The sequence below is a fragment of the Platalea leucorodia genome (genome assembly GCF_965183815.1).
Source record: "Platalea leucorodia genome assembly, chromosome: 13".
NCBI lineage: Eukaryota > Metazoa > Chordata > Aves > Pelecaniformes > Threskiornithidae > Platalea > Platalea leucorodia.
Window position 1 is genome coordinate 7,396,145 of NC_138835.1, and position 23,482 is coordinate 7,419,626.

Sequence of the window (23,482 nt, forward strand, 5' to 3'; positions counted from 1 at the left end):
GTTCTGACCAGCCTGTGCAACAAGCACAGTAAGACGTAACACATTATTCACCTTCCCCCAAGGTGGAGAAGAGGAATTACGAGGTAACTGCACCAGAAAGTCAATATATGGCAAAACTTCAGCTCTCTAACCTTAGCCACGTAAGCAATTAACTCTGTCTGAAAAGGTCAGAGTCAGCAGCACTGGGCTCCTTTGACAAGTAAAGCTGCTGAACATCATTCTGCTTAAATAAGAAATATCTGTGGCTGTATTAGTCAGCATGTTATTTACACTTCCTTGCGTTTATATATGACATTCTTAAATTTCAGGTTTCGAATACCCTTTACTGTCCAAAATAATAGGACAAAGGATGTTAGCAAGCTCCAGAATGAATGGGTGTCTCTCATAGAAAGGTACTGTCAGTTGTGCAAAGGTGCCTCACTGCCTCAGGAGGGATCTCAAGGATGCACCTCCTCCGAAGCTGATTATGAGGATTTTACTGTACCTCCGAACGAACAGAAAGAGGAGGCCCTCCACTTTGGTGTGAGTTCTGCAACAACCAGTCTGAACAAGTCTTCAAGCCCTCAGACAAAGCCTGCAGAGGGGGAAGCAGCCCCAGCATCACCATCTCTTCCACTTCCCATAAGTAAGGCAGAGGTACCGCCAGCCCCACCTGCATTCCTGCAGCCCTGCAGCCTCTCTCCATCGACAAAGAGAACCAAAGCCTTTCACTGGGATGTCGTTCCTTGTGATAAGGTGAGGATGAAACTGATGGTAGCTGTTAAAGAAAAAAAAAAATTGTAGCCTGTATTACACGCATAGTTATCACAAAAGTACAGCTGTGCCACAAAACAACCTGGATGCCTTTCCCTATATTTGGATGGAACAAAGTGCCTTTGTTCTTTTGGCTTTTTGTTTACCCTGTCACTTCTATATTTTTAGATTCAAAAATCTCTCTGGGGATCATGTGACCCATGCAAGAAAAAAATAGATGTATCCAGACTCTGTGATCAGTTCCAGATCCAGGACACAGCAGTATTTTCAGGCAATGAACCTTCAGTGAATCAGCACATCATGTTAGATCGAAAAGTTGCACATAACTTCAGTAAGTGTGTTAATAAGAACTGTGTACTCCTGTCTGGCAGCCTGGGGTGAGCACTGCGTGCATTTTCTATTTGTACTTTCTGCCATTTAATGGGCAATGAGACAAGCTTGTGTCTAAATCATCTTTTAATTCAGTGCCTCTCTACTCATTTATAAAAATAGACCTCATGGCTCAGTTGCTCTAAATGTGGTCCTTAACAATGTAGAGTAGAAGCACCAAGCTTCTCCTCTTCCTGTACAAAATGTGTGGATGTGCCATTGAGCTGTGATGCTGTTGTCTTAGGGAAGACATGTAAAATCATGTATGACACCTGTGAAATCCATGTTAAGACTCTGACTTCAAAGCCTTTTCAAATTTTGTGGGCTGTCCAGGTGAAACAAGTCAACAGAAACAGCTTGGTAGCTAGAACTTTGAGTACTGTGCTCAGGCTCTCTCCTACATTGAGTTCAAGAATATTCATGTAGGCGCAGACGGGTTGTAGATGGTGTAAGAAGCCTTTGAGGCAGTTACAAGCCAGGTTGCAGGAACTCTCTTGGGATTTCTCTGGCCGATAGTTTAGACTGTAAACGGCTGTCTTGAATGATCATGAACAGGATCCTTCGCTCTCATATCCCAGATATGATTCTGCCAAAGGCCTGGCCTAGAACAGTCTTTCACAGCTAACGAAGCAGTTCAACACATAGTTCTGGTCTTACTAATAAAACGACGTAAAGGTCTTTCAATTGCTTTGATGAGAATTGGTAGATATTAAAGAAGCAAGAGTAATTGTTCTTCAAAGACTACTCTGATTTAATTACAGAGATGGCTTTCAAAAAAGTTCTGTAAGTTAGCAATGTTTTAAGAAACGTTACATGTGTAAAGAATTTGGGGCAGTTAATTTTGAAGTTTTAATGATTTCATCTTTATGAATATTGATAAGAAAGAATATATTTTGGAGATCATATAAAGTTTTAATTGGAAACTGTAAATGGGGATAACTTGTTGGAATTATTGCATCTGTTGACTAACAATTTGAAGGGTTAAAAGGAAGTGAGTGATACGGAAGTGCTGTTGTAGATAAAAAGAATCCTGTAATAGCACTTTTACCTACTAGATTATTGCAGTTTCTCTTAGGAAATTTCTTTCTTTTGGTTTGCAAATAGCACCATTCTTCTTTTTGATCCTATTCCTCTTACAAGTTTTTTCATTGAGGCATTCTACATCCATTTCTTAATCTTATCCTTAAAGTCCCATCAGTGAGATTTTTGGCATGTACTTATTATAATGGACATTACTTAGATCAAAAGTTAATTTGATCCTGAGAATTCTGATTAATCTTCCTGCAGGTGCTGCAAACCACAGTTCTTAAATTAACGAATAAAAAGATGAAGCTCCAAAATACCAGTAGGTTAACATTTCTTGAGAATTTGAGTGGATTTCTGAACACAAGAGAAAAATGAGAGTTCTGACAGAAGATCTACACGCTAAACTCAAGCCCAATGCATGAGAAAATGCAAATAAAAGCTAAGCTATGTAGTGGATTCTTGTAGACAAAATACATTTCTGCCATACAGAGAACACGTATCGGAAAGAGAGAGACAAGACAAACATCCTCAAATTTCCAATGAAAAAGTTTTGGGAGACACTATAATGTATATGGTAATCCAAGAATGTGGGATCTAGTGCATGAAAAACTGATTTAGGAATCAAAATACCAGCTTCTGTGACTTGATTGATGCCTGTTTCTCTGTATGAGACCCAGTTTCCCATATATACAATCCTTATTTCACCTAGGAAAATACTTTGGCAAAGTCTGTTGACTAGAATTTATTTAGCGGCTAATTTCAACTACTGACAACGTTCAAGACAATATTAAATGCTTTGTAGATAGGTTGTGAAAATTTTAAAATCACCATTTTACTATGAGTTATTCACTCTGTTACAGTCCATACACATCACCACACCTGCAGAGAAATATGGTTTAAAAGGCATAGGGAAGCAAAAGATATAAGGCATAAAAAGCATAAGGAGGAAAAAGGGAAGATTCTGCTAGGCTTAGCACTAAAGCTAGATGTTACAACAAAATTAAAAGGGTGGAAAGTGTGTCAGAGGAAGAATAAATGGTATATACTCCATTGGCCAACAGTCTCCTGAGAACCATTAATAGCTGATCCGGGCCACAGCAAGTTCCTATAACCTGAAAAACTCTGTTCCTTCTTAGAACTGGAGAGAAAAAAAAAAAAGTAAATCATACACATCCTTCTTGAATTCTCCTTCTTAATCCCCTTGTGCTGCTCAGAGGATTTCTGTCGTAGCAGAGACTGTAGGACAAGTTTCATGCCAACACTGAGAAGCATTTAAACCTTTTTGCTTTCTCTGTTGATGCCCTCTGTTCACTTCCTTGTGCTTCCTTTTTTACCTTCATCCTTTGGTAATGATGACAGAGACAGACAGTAATTACAGAATAACTGGCGAGACAAAGCAGTCTTTTTGGGAGCAACAGCCTCACAAATGGCTCTTCACCTGTTTGGGAAAGAGACGTCTTATTTCCATTTTCCTGTCATAAAGCATATTATGAGCCAGCCCCATGTCAGCACAGAAGTCTTAAACATTACAAAAACTCTTAATCAGATTTTAGAGTATCAGGCAGTGTGGAAGAAGTGAGCACTTCTCTTTCCCAGGTTTCCTTCATTTTGGGAGTAATTTTTCTTGCACGGACTCTAACTACCTTCTTTTTGAACCCTGGAAATTAAGCAAAGCAAGTAAACAAAATCAAAACAAATGGAAAATTTAAGGTCTTCAACCTTCAAAAATATTATAATGTGCCAATACATTGTATTGTTATTTGGAAAAAATTATTTTGACTGTTGAGCTGAGTACAAGAGAAATATATACGAGCAAGTACTTGAGTACCTTCCGATAACAGTATCTTGGTAGTTCTGTCTTAAGCATTGACTCTGTTCTGACAGAAATATATTTTTGCTTGACTGCTATGTATATTTAAAGAAAATATGAAGACTGAGTTTTTGCCTTAGCATTAGCAGCTACTAAGTGTTTTGGTTTTTTTCTGGTGGTGTGGTTTTGGTTGTGTGTTTTTTTTCTTTTCTTTTTTTAAATCTGGAAAGTAAATATGAAATGTTTTGGTGATTTTCCTTCCCTTGAGCATTTTCTTCCAAGTAATCTAAGAATCATTTTCCTCCAGACATTTTTCTTAAAAGTTTCCGCATAAAACCAAGCGAGCTGAAAGAAAAACTATACATTATACATGAAGAGAGTGGTGGACTTACAGATGAGCAGATTACAGCACTAAGAAGGTAATCTTTGGGGTTCAATTGTTTCTTTATAATATATGCTACCTTTTGGAGAAGGCATAATCTTCTGCAAATAATGCGAAGTTCAGGAAAGATGCTACTGAGACTTTGGGTCTATCCTGTCTGTGAATAAAATATTAGGGTTGCACACAGAAATCTCAGTCCTTGCAACTGAGATTTTAGTGTATGCCCTCAAAATATCACTTTTCTCCATGTTGTGTAGGAAAGGGGATTGCAAGAAATGACAGCAAATCTGACATGATTTTGTGAACTAGTTACAAGGAGCAGAGTTAGTAAAATAATAAGTTGTGGCAGTGAGCAGGTGTAACTTGATGAGAAAACTTCACAACATCTCTTAGTACAGCCTTACCGTCTATTGTGGGATCAGAAATGAAAGATTTAAAATTGGTTTGGAGAGGAGGAAGGCAGACATGTGTTAAAGGAGCTTCATGGGATGATGGGATATTAAGAATATCAGTATTTCTGACTGGCAGAGATTTGTGGGTTTAAAGCAGAATGCAAATTTCTTTATCTTTAAAAAAATTGAATTACTCTATTGAGAAGAATAGATTTCAGGAGTGTAAGCAAACTATTGGCATGTGACATTTGTAGGAACTGGATTGTATCTCTTTGAATAGTTCAAGACACAGAAAGAAGGGAAAGAAGTGGGAGCCTAGACTAGTATCCGCTATACATCCCAGTCCCCATGTGATACTTGGGCCATTTTATTAAATGCATTCATATGAAAACTTGATGTGAACCTCTTGCTTCAAAATGAGAAAAAAATTGAATGTTTTGCTGAAGTGAGCTCAGAAAAAGATGACGCTGGCAAAAAAACTAAGAAAGTAAATAACTGATGTTTCTACTCCTTGTGGAATGAGTTTAATTTTGGCCTTAAAATCTTGATCCTAATCAGTACATCAACAGTAATTTTAAAGTCTGCAGATAAAAAGCGATGTGAACAGGAAGAATAGACATGTAACGGAATTAATGTCATTCTGTGAGATGGCTTGTACAGAGCTTGCCTGAAGTATGAAGGGACATGGACAAGACATTGAATATTTAAATGTTTTATACGTACCAGTGTTCTGGAGGAAGTTTCCATGCTGCCCCAGTGCTTTACCAGTTATACCCCACACTGGTGCACAGCAGATTATGAGCTGGCAAGAGGAGTATAGCCCTACTGAAGGTCATGGAGCTCTGTTGCCTTTCAAAAACTGACCTTAAAGGCTTCATTCAAAAAAGAAAGATCTTACTGCAGTACTGCAGTTTCTAATTGCAGTGATGGAATTGGTCAGGAGATAACTGCAGTGAAATGTCTTGGACATCGAGAGTGCTCTCCAGTTACACATGTGGCTGCCTCTGGAGAAACAAACGGTTGGAGCTGGCAGAAGTAGGGAAATGCCTCCAGTCCTGGAGCACAGCAGAGTGCTTGGGGTCTGGCCAGCCCTGTTTATGAGGACAGCCTTTGCTCACACCTCAGTTTGAAAGAAAACACTGACCACGCTCTGTTGTTCAAGCCCTAATACAGCACTGCAGATTCAGTCCAGGCTCTCCATGCTGTTGAAATTTGTGTAACACCCCTGAGATCACTGATTTATAGCATCTGGGCTCTTTGCCATCAGAAAATAATAATAATAATAATGATGGCAATGAAACTTAAAAGATTTTATTTTTTCCTTGAAGATTTCAGAGTCTTCCTTTGATAGCAATAATGCCGAGGAAATTTTTCTGGCAATGAAATGTGTTAGAGAGATTGGATGCTCTATTGCTATATGCTATTTAGCATCAAGGATTCTGTTTCTGGGATTCTTATTTATTGCCAAAATCTAGGAATGCATGTACAAATCTTGTAGTGAAAGGAAGCTATTTTTTTTCCACCCTAACAGTTTTAAAAGTGTTACTGAAATAGATGAGATGCATTCAGAATTGAGGGTTGGATTTCCAAGGCAGTTCAGTGTCTTATGGCTCCCATTCAGACATCTCATCGAAGGAGCAGACACTTATCTTGAAACATCAGCACTCAGAAGTTTCTCTTGTACAATGCACTGTAGTGGACTTGGCACAATACAAGTAGCGGGACACTTAGCACTTTTGAAGACCTTTCCACTTGATTTAGGTGCCATGGTGGAAAATTTTACTGTTGAAAACTGTGGCCTCCAGTTAATTGAGAACCTGTCGTTATGACAGGAGTTTAAAGAGGATAGTCAGGGGCTGGAAAATTCCTCTCTGTGCAAATTATACCTGTCATACTGTCTAAGCCTGAGCAGGAAGCCTAAATTCTACTGTTGTAGAATGGGAAATATTTAAAGTCAAAACCAAGATTACATTTTCAAGACTGTGACCAGTGAGCAAAATGTTCTGATCATGTATCCAGTGAAGGTTAGTGGAGGTGCTGGAATATTATTAGATACTTCAAGACTTATTTTGATACGGAAACCTTTCCATAGTTCTCTGAATGATTCTTTATCCTGACATCTTAAAATCAATATCAAAGCACTCTTTGTCTCTATAAACTTAATTTTTCAGAACAGTGGGAGATTTTTGCTTGCACAAATTCCATTAGAGTTGCATTCATGTAAAAAGATATTTATGGAATGCATTCACATATTATTGTGCTTCCTTTTCCATGGCTTCCATTGTTTAATGCTTTAAGCTTTAAACCTTCTAGCTAATCTGCTAGTTTCATTTCATATACATAATACATTAAAATAATTTGATGGGATATTGGACTTCTGATTAAATGAAGATATTTGCTGTCAGCTTTAAAAAAAAATGTTCTTTGCAGTTGCTTAAAAAGTCAAACTATTTTAATGATAAATAAAACCCCTTTCATTTGCCAACAGATAACTGTTATTTTTAAAGGAGAATTCATCCTTTTTATTGATGATGATGGGTGATGAATGGAATATTTTGTAATCTGCTTTAATATAGATTTAATAATTCAAACCCCAGCAATTATTCAATTGAAATGTCATATTAAATTATTGACAACAGAAAAAAAAATCTTATTGTTTGTCCTGTATTTAATATGCTAAAATCTTTGCTTTATTTTTTCCATCTTTGAATAAATATCCTTACTTTTAATGAAAATGTATATCTATCCCCATGAATGTTTAATCACACTTGCTACAAATTTAGTAGCTTTTTTGCAGCGAAAGAAGATAGTAGACCTGAATACTTATTTAAGATTCTTAACACTCCTTCTCATATGTTAGCTATAACATCTATTTCATTTTTCTTAAGATATGCTCTGAATCCCCATAGTGTATCAGTCAGGCAAGCAGGAAGGGGAACTGTGGTGGTGTGTTTATTTTTCCAAGTGGAAGCATGTTTAGAGATGTTGGTTTTCTAAAAATCTGCAGCTCTGGAGTATTGTGGGAGAGTATTCTGCCACCTTATGCAGAAGGAAGAAAGTTGTGGGTCTGTATTACGTGCTATCATAACAAAAACGGATCTTGGATGTGGTGCAGGGCTGAGAGAGACAGAAATGCCATTGTCCACTCTTGTTTCATGGGCAATTAAAAACGTTTTAGAGGTAGGAGCCAGTCAGACTGTGGGGCCTACTGGTTAATCATACCATAGCATGAGTCTGCTCTGCTTTTGTGCTAATTGTGCAAAGAAGCTAATGCTGGAGACAAGCTGAGACAGCATGGCCATAACTGTTCAAAAAGTGTATATTGTTTCTAGGTGCTTTGGAAAGGTTGTCGGATATGTTCATCCAATCAATGAAAACAAGGCATTGTTTTCAATGTATCAAGCACAGAATTAATGAACCTCTTTGGAAATTATGGCCTTAACTCCGCTGTTGCATGGTTTTACCTTTTCCAAAATAGCCTATGCCATTGTAAATTGTCTGTAAATCTGCAGGTGAACACTACTGACTGTTATTTTCAAGCCTTATGTGTATATATAAGCATTTCCAGGTATGCAGATGTATCTGCAGATCATTTTTGCTTTCCAGCACATAGTTGGCTCAAATGTTTATAAAGTTATGGTTAAAGCATAAATATGCAATATGTAAAACACACTAAACAGTAAGAAATTCTGATGCATGGAATGGAATGGAATGATTGTTTTATGTTACAACAATATAGAATGAAGAGGAAGAGGACATCTAGTTTGCATTTGCTGTTTTACAGATACATGCCAACACCAAAAGATGCAGAAAGGTACCAGTCATTCAGGGGGTCTCCTTCAGAGCTGCACGTGGTTGATCAGTTTATGTTAGAGGTAAGAAGGTACAGCGTTAAAAGACACAACATGCTATTTCTAGGACATTCTCTTCTAGATAAAACCACTGCAAGAAGCTGTTGTCTGGAACTTAAATTTACAATCTCAGCCAGAATCAGTATAAGATGATTTATCTGATAAAGAGTTGAGACAGGTAGATATTAGGAAGAGAACTGTGTGAATCCCTTTGCATCTCCAAGTCTCCCTCCCCTTCCTCCAAAGTAGGAGCTGATTTATTCTGAGCAAGATTTCCAAAATCTATAAGCATAAAATTGTATGCATTTAACCATTTTTGTTCACAAGAAATGAGTGTCATTGATTTTAATAATGTCTGGCCCTACTAGCATACAGTATCTTCTTGAATTTGCATATGCAAATGATGTATATTCAGGTATGTGCCATAGTATATCTACAGACTTAAGGCCTAGAATAAAATTAATAAATGAGCACAGAAATTAGGAAAACTATGGTGCAGATGAATTATTCAATAAACTATGAAAGATATGTTCATGTTTTGGTATAAAGATGGGTTCTGATTCCTTTTCTGTTCAATTCTATGCAGATGTGTAAAATCCCCCACTTAGCCCAGAGGCTGGATCTCCTGCTTACCATACGTGAGCTCCCTGTGAGCATGAACGATTTGGAGCCTGTAAGTAACGTGGCTTCTTCATAGTGTGTTTGTAATCAAAATCTATCAGTTGGATAGCAGAGGGCCAAGTGACCTCAAAGCAGATTTCGACGCTGTGTAGTTGCGGAGGTTTTGCTTTGTTTTTTTTCCTTTTTTTTTTCTTTTCTATAGGAAAATATCTCACAGTCCATAATGTGAACAACTCATAGTGTAATGATCCAGGCAGCTTAGTATATAAAAACAAAACATTTCATGGCACTGTTCAAAAGTAACAAGCAAAAAGGTTAAAAAAAAGTTGTAAAATCTCTATAGGTCATGGCTTTGATAGCCAAGGAACTGTAAATGACATGAAACTGTTAGAGACAGGCTACATTTGAAATACAGTGGTGTTGGAGACATGCGAGAAACAAAACAAAGGATATTACTCAACCTCATAGAATCATAGAATTGTTAAGGTTGGAAAAGACCCTTAAGATCATCGAGTCCAACTGTTAACCTATCACTGCCAAGTCCACCACTAAACCATGTCCTCAAGCACCACGTCTACCTGTCTTTTAAATACCTCCAGGGATGGAGACTCAACTACTTCCCTGGGCAGCTTGTTCCAATGCCTGACAGCCCTTTCAGTGAAGAAGTTTTTCCTAATATCCAACCTAAACTTCCCCTGTTGCAGCTTGAGGCCATTTCCTCCCGTCCTATCACTCGTTACTTGGGAGAAGAGACCGACCCCCACCTCGCTACAGCCTCCTTTCAGGCAGTTGTAGAGACCGATAAGCTCTCCCCTCAGCCTCCTCTTCTCCAGGCTAAACAGCCCCAGCTCCCTCAGCTGCTCCTCACCAGCCTTGTGCTCCAGACCCTTCACCAGCCCCGTTGCCCTTCTTTGGACACACTCCAACACCTCGATGTCCTTCTTGTAGTGAGGGGCCCAAAACTGAACACAGGATTCGAGGTGCGGCCTCACCAGTGCTGAGTACAGGGGCACTATCACCTCCCTGCTCCTGCTGGCCACACTATTCCTGATACAAGCCAGGATGCCATTGGTCCTCTTGGCCACCTGGGCACACTGCTGGCTCATGTTCAGGTGGCTGTCAACCAACACCTCCAGGTCCTTTTCCCCCGGGCAGCTCTCCAGCCACTCCTCCCCCAGCCTGTAGCATTGCATGGGGTGGTTGTGACTTCAGTGCAGGACCCGGCACTGAGCCTTGTTGAATCTCATACAGTTGGCCCCAGCCCAACGATCCGGCCTGTCCAGATCCCTCTGTAGGGCCTTTCTACCCTCCAGCAGATTGACACTTCCACCCAACTTGGTGTCATCTGCAAACTTACTGAGGGTGCACTCGATCCCCTCATCCAGATCATCAATGAAGATATTGAACAGGACCAGCCCCAGTACTGAGCCCCGGGGAACACCACTTGTGACTGGCCGCCAACGGGATTTGACTCCATTAACCACCACTCTCTGGGCTCGGCCATCCAGCCAGTTTTTAACCCAGCGCAGAGTGCACCCATCCAAGCCGTGTGCAGCCAGCTTCTCCAGGAGAATGCTGTGGGAGGCAGTGTCAAAGGCCTTACTAAAGTCCAAGCAGACACCATCCACAGCCTCCCCCTCATCCACTAAGCGGGTCACCTTGTCATAGAAGGAGATCAGGTTAGTGAAGCAGGACCTGCCTTTCATAAACCCTTGCTGGCTGGGTCTGATCCCCCGGTTGTCCCGCACGTGCCGCATAATGGCACTTAAGATGATTTGTTCCATGACCTTCCCCGGCACCGAGGTCAGACTGACAGGCCTGTAGTTCCCTGGATCCTGCTTCTGACCCTTCTTGTAGATGGGTGTCGCATTTGCTAACTTCCAGTCATCTGGGACCTCCCCGGTTGACCAGGACTGCTGATAAATGATGGAGAGTGGCTTAGCAAGCTCCTCTGCCAGCTCCCTCAGTATCCTCGGGTGGATCCTGTCTGGGCCCATAGACCTCTGTAGGTAGTTAACAAGACATGGCCCTAGGAGAAGGAACAGGACAGCACCATAAGCCAGACAGATTAGGAAATACCAAGATAAGCACAAAGAGAGCAAAAGCACTAAGACCAAAGAGAATCACTTGAACTATGAGTGAACTATCCTACTTGACATAGTAAAAAACGTGCTCTCAGGTAAGGAAAGCCTGCTACCAACAAAGCCTCTTCCTCATGGAACATGCACAGTAAAAAGGGAGGATGCTGTAACTTTAAGTGGAGACGAGACATCATGAGAACCAACGGGAAGGAGGGTGACCAAGCATAACTGTAAAATTACTGATAACTGTTGCTCGGAATGCATGAATGTTTACCGTGTGTTAGCCAAGGTGTGCTAGCTTTGTGGAGTTACCACCTAGCACCCATCTCTGCACAGCCATGAAATAAATATCTCGACTCTGTGTGTTATTTGGCTCTTTGCACACCGGGTAAAGAACCCCAATCTGGGGGCAACAGTGGCACTGTCAGCCGGTGCATTTGGAATGCTTTTGGGAATCCAGTTTATTTTATTGTATTTTGTTAATGACGGTATTCCACAGCACTGGTTCAAAACAAAACACCGTAAAAAAAAATGGAGACAAATGGGGGCTATGATACACATGTATATACATGTATGTGCATTTAATATCATCCTTATTCCACTAAGGTTCAAGAAGCAGTTGCTAACGGGCCTGGCAGTGGAACAGACTTCCACAAAGGAGGGAGAAAGGAACAGGAAAGGATTTCCAAATTTTTATTTGACGTTGTTAAACTTTCCTGTTTCTTTGGCCAGTGATAAGACAGAAGTGAATTTCACCATTAAAATTCAATTCCTTTTGTAAGGATATTCTTGCCCTGCAAGCTGAAAGAATCAATCTAAAATCATAGATTCTTAGAGCAAGTTTATTCGACCATCATCTCATAGACATTTACTATTTTCAGAAGACTGAAGGAGGCTGTTCACCATAAGGATTACAGCACTGAATTGAAATGTTGCAAATCAGAGTTCAAGTCCCTCTCTGCCTTTTTTAGGATGACCTAGGAGTGGGGGGATGCAAATAAAACAGTGTTCCAGTGTCACGGACTGGATCTTCCTGTTCAAAACCACTGCCTTACCTGCCAGGGTTTGCACATGCTTGGATTCAAAACAAAGTATTTCGACACGATTCTGTTTCTATGAAAATGTTTCAAAGGTTTTGCTCTCGTTCTGCATGGGAATTAAAACAAAAATTGAAAGTTCTGCAAGTCCAAGTTGTTGCAAATCAGAGTTCAAGTCCCTCTCTGCCTTTTTTAGGATGACCTAGGGGTGGGGGGATGCAAATAAAACAGTGTTCCAGTGTCATGGACTGGATCTTCCTGTTCCAAACCACTTGGCTTTCAGCATCCTCTGGCCCTGTGATGTGCTATAAATGTTTTAACAGTGGCTTTCACCTCTCCTGTGTGTTTCATCCTTTCCCTGTTTCTAAATATGTGTGGTGGTGACTGACAAAGAAAGAGAGGTGTGGTGCTAAAAAAATATACATTTCCTAATTTAAAACAAAACCACCTCTTGTGTCTATAGCCCTAGAAGGGAGGTGGCTTCCCCAGGAAAACAGAAATTGATACGGAGTTTGATTACAGGAAATTATTATTCTTCCTTGTGGGGAAACTGTGCTAAGAATTTTGATAAGATAACAGTCTTCAGCTGGTATAAACAACAGGGAGGGAGGTGAAGGATGGAGAACCTTATACTGCGCTTCGGGCTATCTGCTTCCCCTGATGCCTGACATTTGGTGCAATCTGGTGCATTCAAACAGCAAAATACTTTTTCTTCAGAAGCATTTTTAAGACATGAGGTTGAAGTCATTTTGGCAGGACTGGTTTGGCAGCCAGAAAGGACGTGACCTCCACTGGGGGCAGGGTAACTGTGCCAACACCAGCTTTATCTTGGTGGGAGACTTTTAACTGGTCCTTCCTGAAAACCCCTGGCCTGTTCTCCCAGGGAAGTTGGACAGAGAGATAGCCATCAGCTAAAGTGTGACTTGCTTCAGGTGGGGACAAGGAGGCTTTTGACAAAGGGAAGGTATAGGCACCATTGATTTACTCACATTTTCAATTTGAACTGAATGAATATTTGCGTGTTTCAGCTAATAAACCAGAAAATCCAAGCGAGTAAGCAGCTGCAATCCAGCCAGAAATTTGTTGCTGTCTTGGAGTACATTTTAGCCATTGGGAACCATTTAAACGAAAAGGCTGGAAAAGAGAAGGCTAAAGGATTTCGATTGTCATCTTTGACCAAAGTGAGTAAATATTTTTCTTGTCATTAAAATCATCATATTCTAAGGTATGTTAGCCATTAATATTAACTCAGTCTTGCCCTGAATGTGGAGAAAGGCAATCATTTTTAATGAGTAGCTAACGTTTTAACATCCGCTCTTGGTTACACTAGAAACAAAATCCTGTTTAACAGTGTATTCTTTAATGTGTGTTATAACAAGATTCATTTCCCCATTTTAGACAGCAGCAGTGGCTAGATAGGGGCATTGGGGTGTTGAACACACTGCATTTCTAATGAGGCAGAACATCAAAATGCTGACTGCCCTGATATTAAGATCCCCTGGCTAGAAGACGCATATGAGCTGCAGGCCCCTGGTTAGATGCAAGTTTAGATAAACTGTATTTTGCAGTTTTGCGCAGAGCACTGTTGTATGGATCCTCTTCATTTCACTGCGGTCAGAGGCCGTAACTACGGCATTTCTTCCGTGGTAGTTGCACTTTTATGGCACTGAAGTGATTTCTTAGCACTTCATTTTACTCCAATGCAAAGGTCTTTTGCAACAAGTGGTACAATGCCATTTTAAGATAAAATGTCAAAAATAGAATGTAAATAAATTAATAAATTCAAAGGGGGTGAAATTTGCCTGCAACGGTTTTAAGCCCCCAATCATTGCTCTGCTGGATGATTGAATAGGGGATGAAGGTGGCAGTTGTGATCTTTACTCTTTCCTGATAGAGATCGGCTCCACAAGAAGCATCATCTAGCTCTTAGTTCTTTAATTGTCTCTTCATTGACCTACCACTTGTGTGACATTAGGCTGAGTTTTCCATTAGTTCCAAGGAAACTGCTTTCCCCTCTTCATCAGAATTTGCCATCAGAAAATGCTGCTACTGAGCACTGGGTTTTTTTCCCCTCCTCCACCCAACAGTGGCAGAGCATCATACTCTTATCCTAAAAAGTAAGAAATAGATACAAATTTCCTAAGCTGCCTTGTACCTTTAACACTATTGTAAGATTATGCCTGATCTGTGAATAGAAGAGAGAAGAATTTTTATTTTGTTTTTGTAAGGTCTCTTTCCCATCTGGAGACTTTAATATATGAGTGAGTGATTTATAACTCTAGTGACAATTCAGAGACACAACATGCATTCTTTTTTTATATATATATAATGGCCGTAATACCACATCTATCATAATGAAAAATGCCTACAAAATCATTTTCTGCCGCGGAGCATCTTCCCAGATTCAATTAAGGAACTTTACTATCTTCATGAACACAGCATACCGCTTTTAAGTGGAAAGGAATAATGACTGTGTTTGGAGGTCCAAAATCAGTTGCAATCAATTAGGATACCTTAAGTTAAAAAAGACCCCTGTGAACAAAAAGAAACAAAAGAACAAGGAAGGTCAACAGATACGAAAGTGTAAAGCAGATCTTAATCAAGAATGTCTGTGGAATAGCAGATTGAAAAAGAGAAGTTTAATTTCATTGTGCTTTCTATTCTTGTCAAATTTACCTGGGAGCTATCAACATCCCTGCTGTTTCTTTTCTTTTCTTTTTTTTTTTTTTTTTAAAGTATAATAGCTCAGTCTGTCAATTATTGCTCCATTCTATTTGCAGTTACCTCTGTTGCGGGGTAAGGAGAGGACGTTCACCTTGCTTCACGCCCTTGTGGAACAGATCTTCTTACATGAGCCTGATTTGGCTAAATTTTCTCAGGAGTTGACAGAATTTGAAGCTGTTCCTGATGGTAAAAGGAGGGAGGGGAAAAAAATAATCAACAAATAAAAAAATGAAGCCCTTCAACTTTTGTGGAAATTCCCATCTTCACAATATGAATGATACTTATTAACATTTTTTCTCCCTCTCTCTTCCTTTCCAGCTTCCATGAAGGGCCTCAGTGCTGAAGTTGATGGTATGTAAATGTGGTTTCTAAATTCAGAGAAAGATTTTCATATGTTGTGCAGTCATTTGGAACAGGTTTTCATTGCACTTCTGTAGTTTGTAAAGAGAGGTAAAGGTTCAAAACATTGAGGTAAAGTGTTGCTATGGTGATACTTAAACTGCCATGTTACTGTGAAGAATTTCTAAAAAAGAAATATTAAAGTGGGTCCAGGTGGTTTAGAAATATAAAAAATATACTGCCCATGGTAAATAGAGCTTATCATAAACTACAAATATTAAGTGATACAAGTGCTCCGTCAAAGTTATGGCTGTAGCGGAGCCTCTGGGAGCAGGAAATGCAGCAGGAGAAAACTTCCTACAGTTCAGTCCTGAAGTTCAAGAATGTCTTTGAACTAACCTGGTGTCCTTCTCTAGAAAAGAGTCCCAAACTAGTGAAGTCGACAGGAGTGAACAGAATAAGGTTGTTCAAATGTGTCGTGGTTTAACCTCAGTTGACAACTGAGCACCACACAGCTGCTCGCTCACCCCCCCTGCCTCTGCCCCCAGTGGGATGGGAGAGAGAATCAGAAAAAAAATCATAAAACCCATGGGCTGAGATAAAGACAGTTTAATAGGACAGCAGAGGAAGAGGAAATAATAATAATAGCAGTAAAAGAACATACAAAGCAAGTGATGCACAATATAAGTGCTCATCAGCTGCCGACCGATGCCCAGCCCGTCCCCGAGCAGTGATCGCTGCTCCCCGGCCAACTCCCCCAGTTTATATACTGGGCATGACGCCATATGGTACGGAACAGCCCTTTGGCCAGTCTGGGTCAGTCCCCCCGGCTGTGCCCCCTCCCAGCTTCTGGTGCACTGGGCAGAGCACGGGAAGCTGAAAAGTCCTTGACCAGTGTAAGCACGACTTAGCAACAACTAAAACATAGTGTGTTATCAACGTCATTCTCATCCTAAATGCAAAACACAGCACTATACCAGCTACTAGGAAGAAAATTAACTCTGTCCCAGCTGAAACCAGGACAAAATGTAAGATATACTTTGGGAGACATTTATAACTTACCATTGAACGGTATCACAAGGTGACTAGTGAAGTCAATGGATTTCAGACTGAACCCTTTGAGAGCTCATAGAGAAGGTGTATGAGTGGATGAAGATGACTTGTATTGTGTTGAAAGCTTATAAAATATCTGTGTTTTGAAAATGTGGCATGGGTGTTGACTGTAACTACAGACCAATATATCCCATTTCAGCCTTTGATAACATACCTGAATGGTAGTTACTCTTAGCTTTTGGTTTGAAAAACCCTTGCGCCTATTCTGCTGCGCTTTGGGAGTCAGCCAAGCATGTAGCTTGAGGCTAAATTCCAATCAGCTTCTTAGGAAACACACGTAACTAAAAATAACACTATTTACCTTTAGTCACTTGTGTTCTTTGGGGACAATGTTGGTAGGAATTCAAAATCACTAAATATTTTAAAGACAGTTTTGGAAAGTCATGGATAAAGTGGTACAATAGACATGGAACCAGAAACTGTTGGGAGCTATCGAAGGAGGTGACTTATGGGAACTGGAGGAGATTGGCCTCTTGCCTCCATGGATTCCTGATGGGCCCAGTGTAGATCACTCTTATCTTCTGAGTCCCATTCTCCAGGGCAGAGAGGGAAAGAGATGGACCAAATGCCACAGAACCAGCCTTTCTCACCATGTAGTTCAAGGCACATCCTGGGGCTCACCTGCTGCAAGTATTGCATGAGCACAAGGGAAGGAAGATGCTAGACTGCAGCCTGGGTCAGTTCAAGACTGAGCCCCTGGAGCGAAGGCTGTATCCTCCTCTCCCCCCATCTCACACCGTGACAGGTCCCACAGTAGCAGTCTGATGGAGTGCTTAGTGCCAACTGACAAGACTTTTTACTGTTACATAGAGTAGAATTTTTGTTCTCTTATCTTTAAAGGAACCCTGAACTTTCTACACAAAAACTTAGGTTTAAGAATGTTATTTTCATTATTCATCCCAATGCTCAAAGCTAGGAAAGGTCAAATTTACGGCTGCTACATAACCATATTATCGATCTCTTCATTACTCTGCAGTTGCTTGTGAAGTGATCACATACTACTTTTTTCCATAAGACCCATGCCTCTTTTAGGATTTCTACTTCAAAACAGAAAGTTAATATTCCTAGATGAACATATTATAGACCCATATTATCCTAAATTTTCCATGTGTCCTAAATTTAGACATTTGCAGTCCTTTGGACACAACTGCATGCGAGTGAAATTTCTCATTTTCTTTCTCTTTTGTTAGTTTTAAAAAAAGAATTGGAAAATGTTATTCAGTACAGGCGGCTTATTAAACCCAAGACAATCAAGGCAACACCCCAGGAGTCACAGTTCTGCAAGGAACTAAAGGTAACATTATCACAACTGTATTTCAGGCTGGAGGTAAAAGATGAGTAATCTACTTAGTTTTTGCTGAGTCCTGCCCTGGCAAGGGAGTCATGAGTATTTCAGGGAAAGTGGCCTTTTATTCCACTCTGATAGTGTCTCATACCATAAGCTGCAGCACGGGAAGGGCTTTTCACAGTTTCTGCATCTCCTGCTTTTGCTTCACAGTCAAATGGCTGGAGTGGATGAGGAACAGGTAGCCCCACTGTTGCCCACGATAAGCACTTCAGAATAATAGCAATTTTAGAGCATATATGAATTTGTAATAACTTCCTCTGCCCTCGAACAGAAGGGAAAATAGCATAGAGAAACATCATCCAAAAGCATGCCTACATTGTGAGTATGGGTTGACCTAAGATGATTCAACCCGTGCCAGTGGCAGAACGAGATGGGCTGGAGGTCACAAGGGAGAGGTGGCTGAGCAGGCTGGAGGGAGCCCAGTTCTGGCCAGGAGTCAGCAGACCCAAACACAGGGCTTATTAACTCAGGGGCAAACAACTGAACTTTCAAGAGCACTGTTGTGATTGATAGTTATGAACCGGGCTAGTTCCAGTGAGGGTGTTCCCCACTGCCGCGGTGTGGACATGTTAATCTCTGCTGTCCTGGATATCTTCGTGCTTCGTATATGTCCCTGAGTAGTGTCGGCATCTGCTAAACCCATACGTTTCCTTCTCCCATAGAACAGCTCAACGCTATGCTTCTTCAATACGTATTGTCTTGTATATGTATATACATATATATAAATGTATATGTTACAAAGGAAGTATGATTAAGAAATTTTGTTTCGAAAGTTAAGTTTCTAAGGCCTTGTTTCTGACTCCCTTAGAACTGGCAACTGGGAGTGTTTACTTCACATGCAAAAAAGCTAGACTATGCCAAATGTGGGTGCAAATTAGGACCTTATGATGCTTATCTAGTTCTGTCAATTTTAATAGATTCAGGTAGTGTCATTGGATGATACAGTAAAAAATTCTTTAACATTGATGTTTCTTTTTTTTGTCTTTGATGTCTTAATACTTGCAAGGAAATGTGTGCGCTTGATATGTATGCTTATCTTTTGTGAAATATGAAATTCTTATGACATGAAAATTTTGACTTGAATTATCTTGTTTTCACTGCTGTTTAATTTCTGCTCTAATATTATGCTCCTATACCAAATTAAGAAGTTTTATTTTATTACAGGATTTAATTCAGAAATATGAAGGGGATCTATCCCAGCTGTCAAAAAGATGTGATGAAATGAAGAAGCTTTATAGCAACCTACTGGTACATATCATATTAAAATGCAATGAAAAGAAATCTACATTTCTTTAAAAAAAAAAAGGGGGGGGGGGAAGAAAGAAGTGAAAGAAGTTCCCATACTTCCACATGCTTTATAGTTATACTGTCCACAGAAACTGAAAAAAAAAATCACATCTAACAGTGGTGGAATGTTTTGAATGAAAATCTGGCTTTTATTTTTCTTGAGGACTTACAGCCTACTTTTAGAGGGTCTATGGCCCAAATATCAAAAAGAAAAGTAGATGTTCACCAACTTTATAAATTCCATTAGTTTAACTGTTGAATGTTTTCAACATGTTACAGAAAACTCGTTATGGAAAACAACATGCTGTTCTGGTGCCTACTAGCAATTGTGTCTTTGGCTGGTAGGCGGCTGCAAATCTTCTGTTACTCGGGCTGAGGGTTTTTTCTGGTGACAAGCTTATAGTCCAGGGCATTGATTTAGCTACTGTTATTCGAATGTGAGAGAGACAGGGATAGAGATGTTAGAAGCAGCACAGATCTAAAAATGAGCAGAGCAGAAAGGAAGCTCCACGGGCAGAAGATTTCTGATAAAGGAACTGTCTGTTCTTGTTTGTTCCTATTATAATCACCCACACGTGCACCACAGAAGCACCTAATTTTCTCGATCATTTTTTCCTCTGAACAGAAGCAGCCCATCTAGGTCCAATACACTAGAAAATGTTTTTTGGGTGAGAGGGTCACACCAGAAGGAATGCTAAAAGCTCCATGCTGCAATCTTTAACAACATAGAATGTAGATTCCTCGTTTAGTACAATGTTCTTGGAGTATGATAGAAATTCAGGAGGTCTCTGCTATAGTAACAGTATTCTCCAGCACAATAGTCACACTAGGAGGTTGTAAGGAAAGGGACAGATTTGATGAAATGCAGTGCTAATCTCTGAAACAGGAATAACTTCCTAGTCCTGGGATTAGGACACAGCTTTAAGTGTGGGTGGGGTTTTTTTGTTTTTTTGTTTTTTTGTTTTTTTTTTTAATGAGGTGGGGGGGATTAGAAGTAGAGAAGTTTTAGGAGAGGCAAATGTTACACAGAAGATGCAGCCATGAAGACCTTTGGGGGCTATCTGAACAGACATTGAAGATTAACGAGATGTTTGACCAGGGAAATTTAATTAGTAACATTTTACTAAAAGTAATATTGTAACAACATGCAAGGGTTTCTTTGTGTATCTTGCAGCCTTTCACAAATGGGAAAAATGCCCCAGTGTAGGGTAACAAGCCAAATTTGTATGGTAGCACATAGATGAAGAACTCTGTCCCAAGCCTTCAAAAAAGGTTGAAGGACTGGGATAAAACAAGAAGAAAAAAAAGGTGGAAAAAATAGTGTAAATGAGAGAATTAACAACTGAGTTACATGAGTGGAAATGGTTGAAAAGTATTCACCAAATTTAAAAGTGAGGAGATTTGTGCTGTAAAACCTTTGGGGGGACAGTTCTTGCATGGAGTATGGAAGAATTTGACTTGTTTTACTTAAAAGTCATCTTCAGGGGGAGTTAGTGTCGTGTGGCTGGTCCTGCTTGCAGAGCTGCGTCATGTCCAGCGAGTGCTGGATGTGCCCTCCTGCATGTGCATACTCTGTCGTACTCCTGCACAGACATCGGTTCTCTCCAGCTGTGTACATTCAGCCAGGAGGCATCACACATATGGTGCTGTGCTACAGATACATGTGTGAGCCTCTTTGCTTTCCTTTCTTGTATTGGAAACTCTCATCTGAGACTCTTATTTGCATCTGAAGAGGATTGCATTTTCTGTGTAGCTGGAAGTTTCCTCAAGTTTTAACCCAGCTGCTCCCCGCCCCTTCTCCCTTATTCTCTGAAGTTAGTCATTTGATATATTTCTCTCACTTAGAATGGATTTTTTTTTCTGAATAATGTTATTGCTAGGCAGATCTTCTTGCATATTTATAAAGCAGCAAAAATGTAAAGCAAATATAAAATAGGATAGGTGATCAAAGACCAGGCTATCATCTCAACAGCACTAGGCAGGAGTAGTCCAGCTTACCTGGGGGAATATCTGATCTGGAAATATGTTGTAGGTAGCCATGGAAATCATGTTGCACATAAAACAAAAATCCACAGGTCTACCTTTATGATTTTATATTCTGCTTATAAAATCAATAATGACCTTGGCATGTGACACTTCTATGGAACAAAAAATAAATTGGGGATAACTGCCTGTGGTATAGCTGTGGGCTATCAACTCCTCACAGATGGTCATTAGCTTCAGGAAATGCCTCTCTCACAACTGTTTAACTGATGATACGCCATGGGTGAGTGGCGAGGCGTGCCAAAGACCAAGGGCTTGGAGCACCCAGGAGGTGCAATTAGGAACACAACAGGCAAAACTATTAATCAGGTGTCACTGGTTAATGTTAAAGTTTTTGTGACTGAATTATATGTGAGTGGTTTCTTTTACTGTGTCTCTGATTTGCAGGCAGAGGATTTGCTCCTAAGAACATGTCAGATGGTGTCCTGGTGAACATGTTTAGACAATGACAGATACCAGTCCAAACCTTTCCATATATTTCAGTTGCAATCTGAAACACAACTACGTTGCTGTTCAGCCTTGGGAGAGCTGTATCCCCCAGTTACAGAGTAGCTCTCAAATACAACCAAGATATGCACTTGCAGCAACACAAGATGCCTTTTTAAACTTTTTGATGAAGCCTTTGAGCATGTTCTCTAGAGTTGTTCTGCTCAATTAGAAATCTGTTGCAGGCAGAGTTGTGTTCTTTAACTCATTGATCCTGTTAAGGAGGAATCTTTCTTTGAAAACGATGACAAACCTCTAGAATTAAACCTTAGCAACAGATTTAATATCAAAAATCCTTTCCTATTCTAGAACCAGAGAACCTATGTGGAAGTGATTTTAGTTAATGCAGGAATCCCTCTCCTTGTACTGAACTTTGTAGTATGAGTGCCTTTCACCTCTTGTTTTATAGTGGAGCAGACACGATGCCAATATTGTTCACATCTTTTTCAAAAACTTTCCATCCTTTCACCTTTTTCAGGTGAAGGAAAGAAGAGAACAGGGAAAGGTGGCTCTTTGATAAATTACTTTTTTCTCCCAAAAATGTTTGCTTCCCTGTGAATAATTTTGTTTGTTTGCAAAGTAAAATGACAGAAAAAGAAAGTTTTTTGGCTTGAACATGCTGCTACCATGCCCACTGTGGAATATAAACCGTTTCCCTAATGTACATATTTTCTTTTATGAATGGGTTCATGTAACAAACTGCAGAGCCAGGAAGCCTCATGATTTACTGATTTTTCTCCTCTTTAGCTGGAGATCTATAGTCCAGCCAGAGAGACTGGGTTACACAGAAACCCAGGTTCCTGAGGTAATTCAATGACCACTCCTGGGCCACTTTTACTTGGGGTGTTTTGGATCTCAGCTTGCTGGAGATTTTAGCCAGCTCTAAGTTTTCTTATTATTATTATTGTTAATGATAATAATGCATAAGGTATTTAACTTTTCTCTTGCTCTTTTAATTTCATTAAGATCCTGGACATGGTTTAGATTACTTGGATGTACTAATGTTAAATATTCTTCTCTTTCAAATTTACAGGTAAAATTTGGGGAGCCACAAGACCTAGACTCTCAGGAACTGTTTGGATGGATATCTTCATTCATTAGTGAGTTTAGGAAGGCCTGTGCTGAAGTCATGCCATAAGGACAACGCAAATCTTATAAGGAGGTGAGGGAGAGAGAAGTCCAGGAAACAATGTTTAAGTTAATTGGTTTGAAAGTTTCTTACTAATAAGTAGCACATAGACAGTATACAGTCTGTACAGTAGTATACCTTGATTTTAAGATATATTCAATTTACAATGTGTAATTTGTAAGTGGTATTTGATCACTGTAAGTGGTATTTGATCACAGATCACTTATGAGCCTCCCCCTCATTTTTTCTGATGTACATGCTTTTGTACCTTGAGACGCCTGTATATTTAGAAAGGAGGCATTTTTGACATTTTATAATTTCTCTTTTTAATCTTTACCTTTGATACCCAGTCTTCTGGCTGAGTTTTAACTATTACTTTCAATGAATAAATTCCAGTATGGAGATCTAATTTTTAATTATTTTTGCTGTAGTCTTCTAAATAATACTTTACAAGTTTTATAATGAAATGGGGAGCTGTTACCCACAAAGGAGAATATTTAGCAAAAATCCTTGTTTGTCTTTCTGCTATTAAAGCATTTTACCCTTAGTATGTAATGGAGAAAGTGTCTGGCTGGGTGGTTTGGTTTGGTTCGTGTGTCGTCCCCCCCCCTCCCCCGGTAGTACAATAAAATAGTGCTTTTTATGGCTAATGTCGTGTATTCAGGTAAAATACTATAGAAGTAAATCAGTA

At 39.8% G+C, this 23,482-nt stretch overlaps 1 protein-coding gene across 1 annotated transcript in view; it reads left to right on the forward strand.

Annotated features, from left to right (window-relative positions):
- Window positions 1-22,839, forward strand: part of LOC309596924 (uncharacterized protein) — a 44,091-nt gene extending 21,252 nt beyond the window's left edge. Inside the window, exons 7-17 of the mRNA XM_082325688.1 lie at window positions 309-735; window positions 922-1,084; window positions 4,266-4,377; window positions 8,517-8,607; window positions 9,170-9,256; window positions 13,351-13,503; window positions 15,103-15,232; window positions 15,365-15,397; window positions 17,689-17,792; window positions 19,011-19,094; window positions 22,696-22,839. Of these exons, the coding sequence (XP_082181814.1) occupies window positions 309-735; window positions 922-1,084; window positions 4,266-4,377; window positions 8,517-8,607; window positions 9,170-9,256; window positions 13,351-13,503; window positions 15,103-15,232; window positions 15,365-15,397; window positions 17,689-17,792; window positions 19,011-19,094; window positions 22,696-22,800 (1,489 nt within the window). The 3' untranslated portion in view covers window positions 22,801-22,839. The remainder of the gene's footprint in view (window positions 1-308; window positions 736-921; window positions 1,085-4,265; window positions 4,378-8,516; window positions 8,608-9,169; window positions 9,257-13,350; window positions 13,504-15,102; window positions 15,233-15,364; window positions 15,398-17,688; window positions 17,793-19,010; window positions 19,095-22,695) is intronic.
- The last annotated feature ends 643 nt before the right edge of the window (window positions 22,840-23,482 follow it).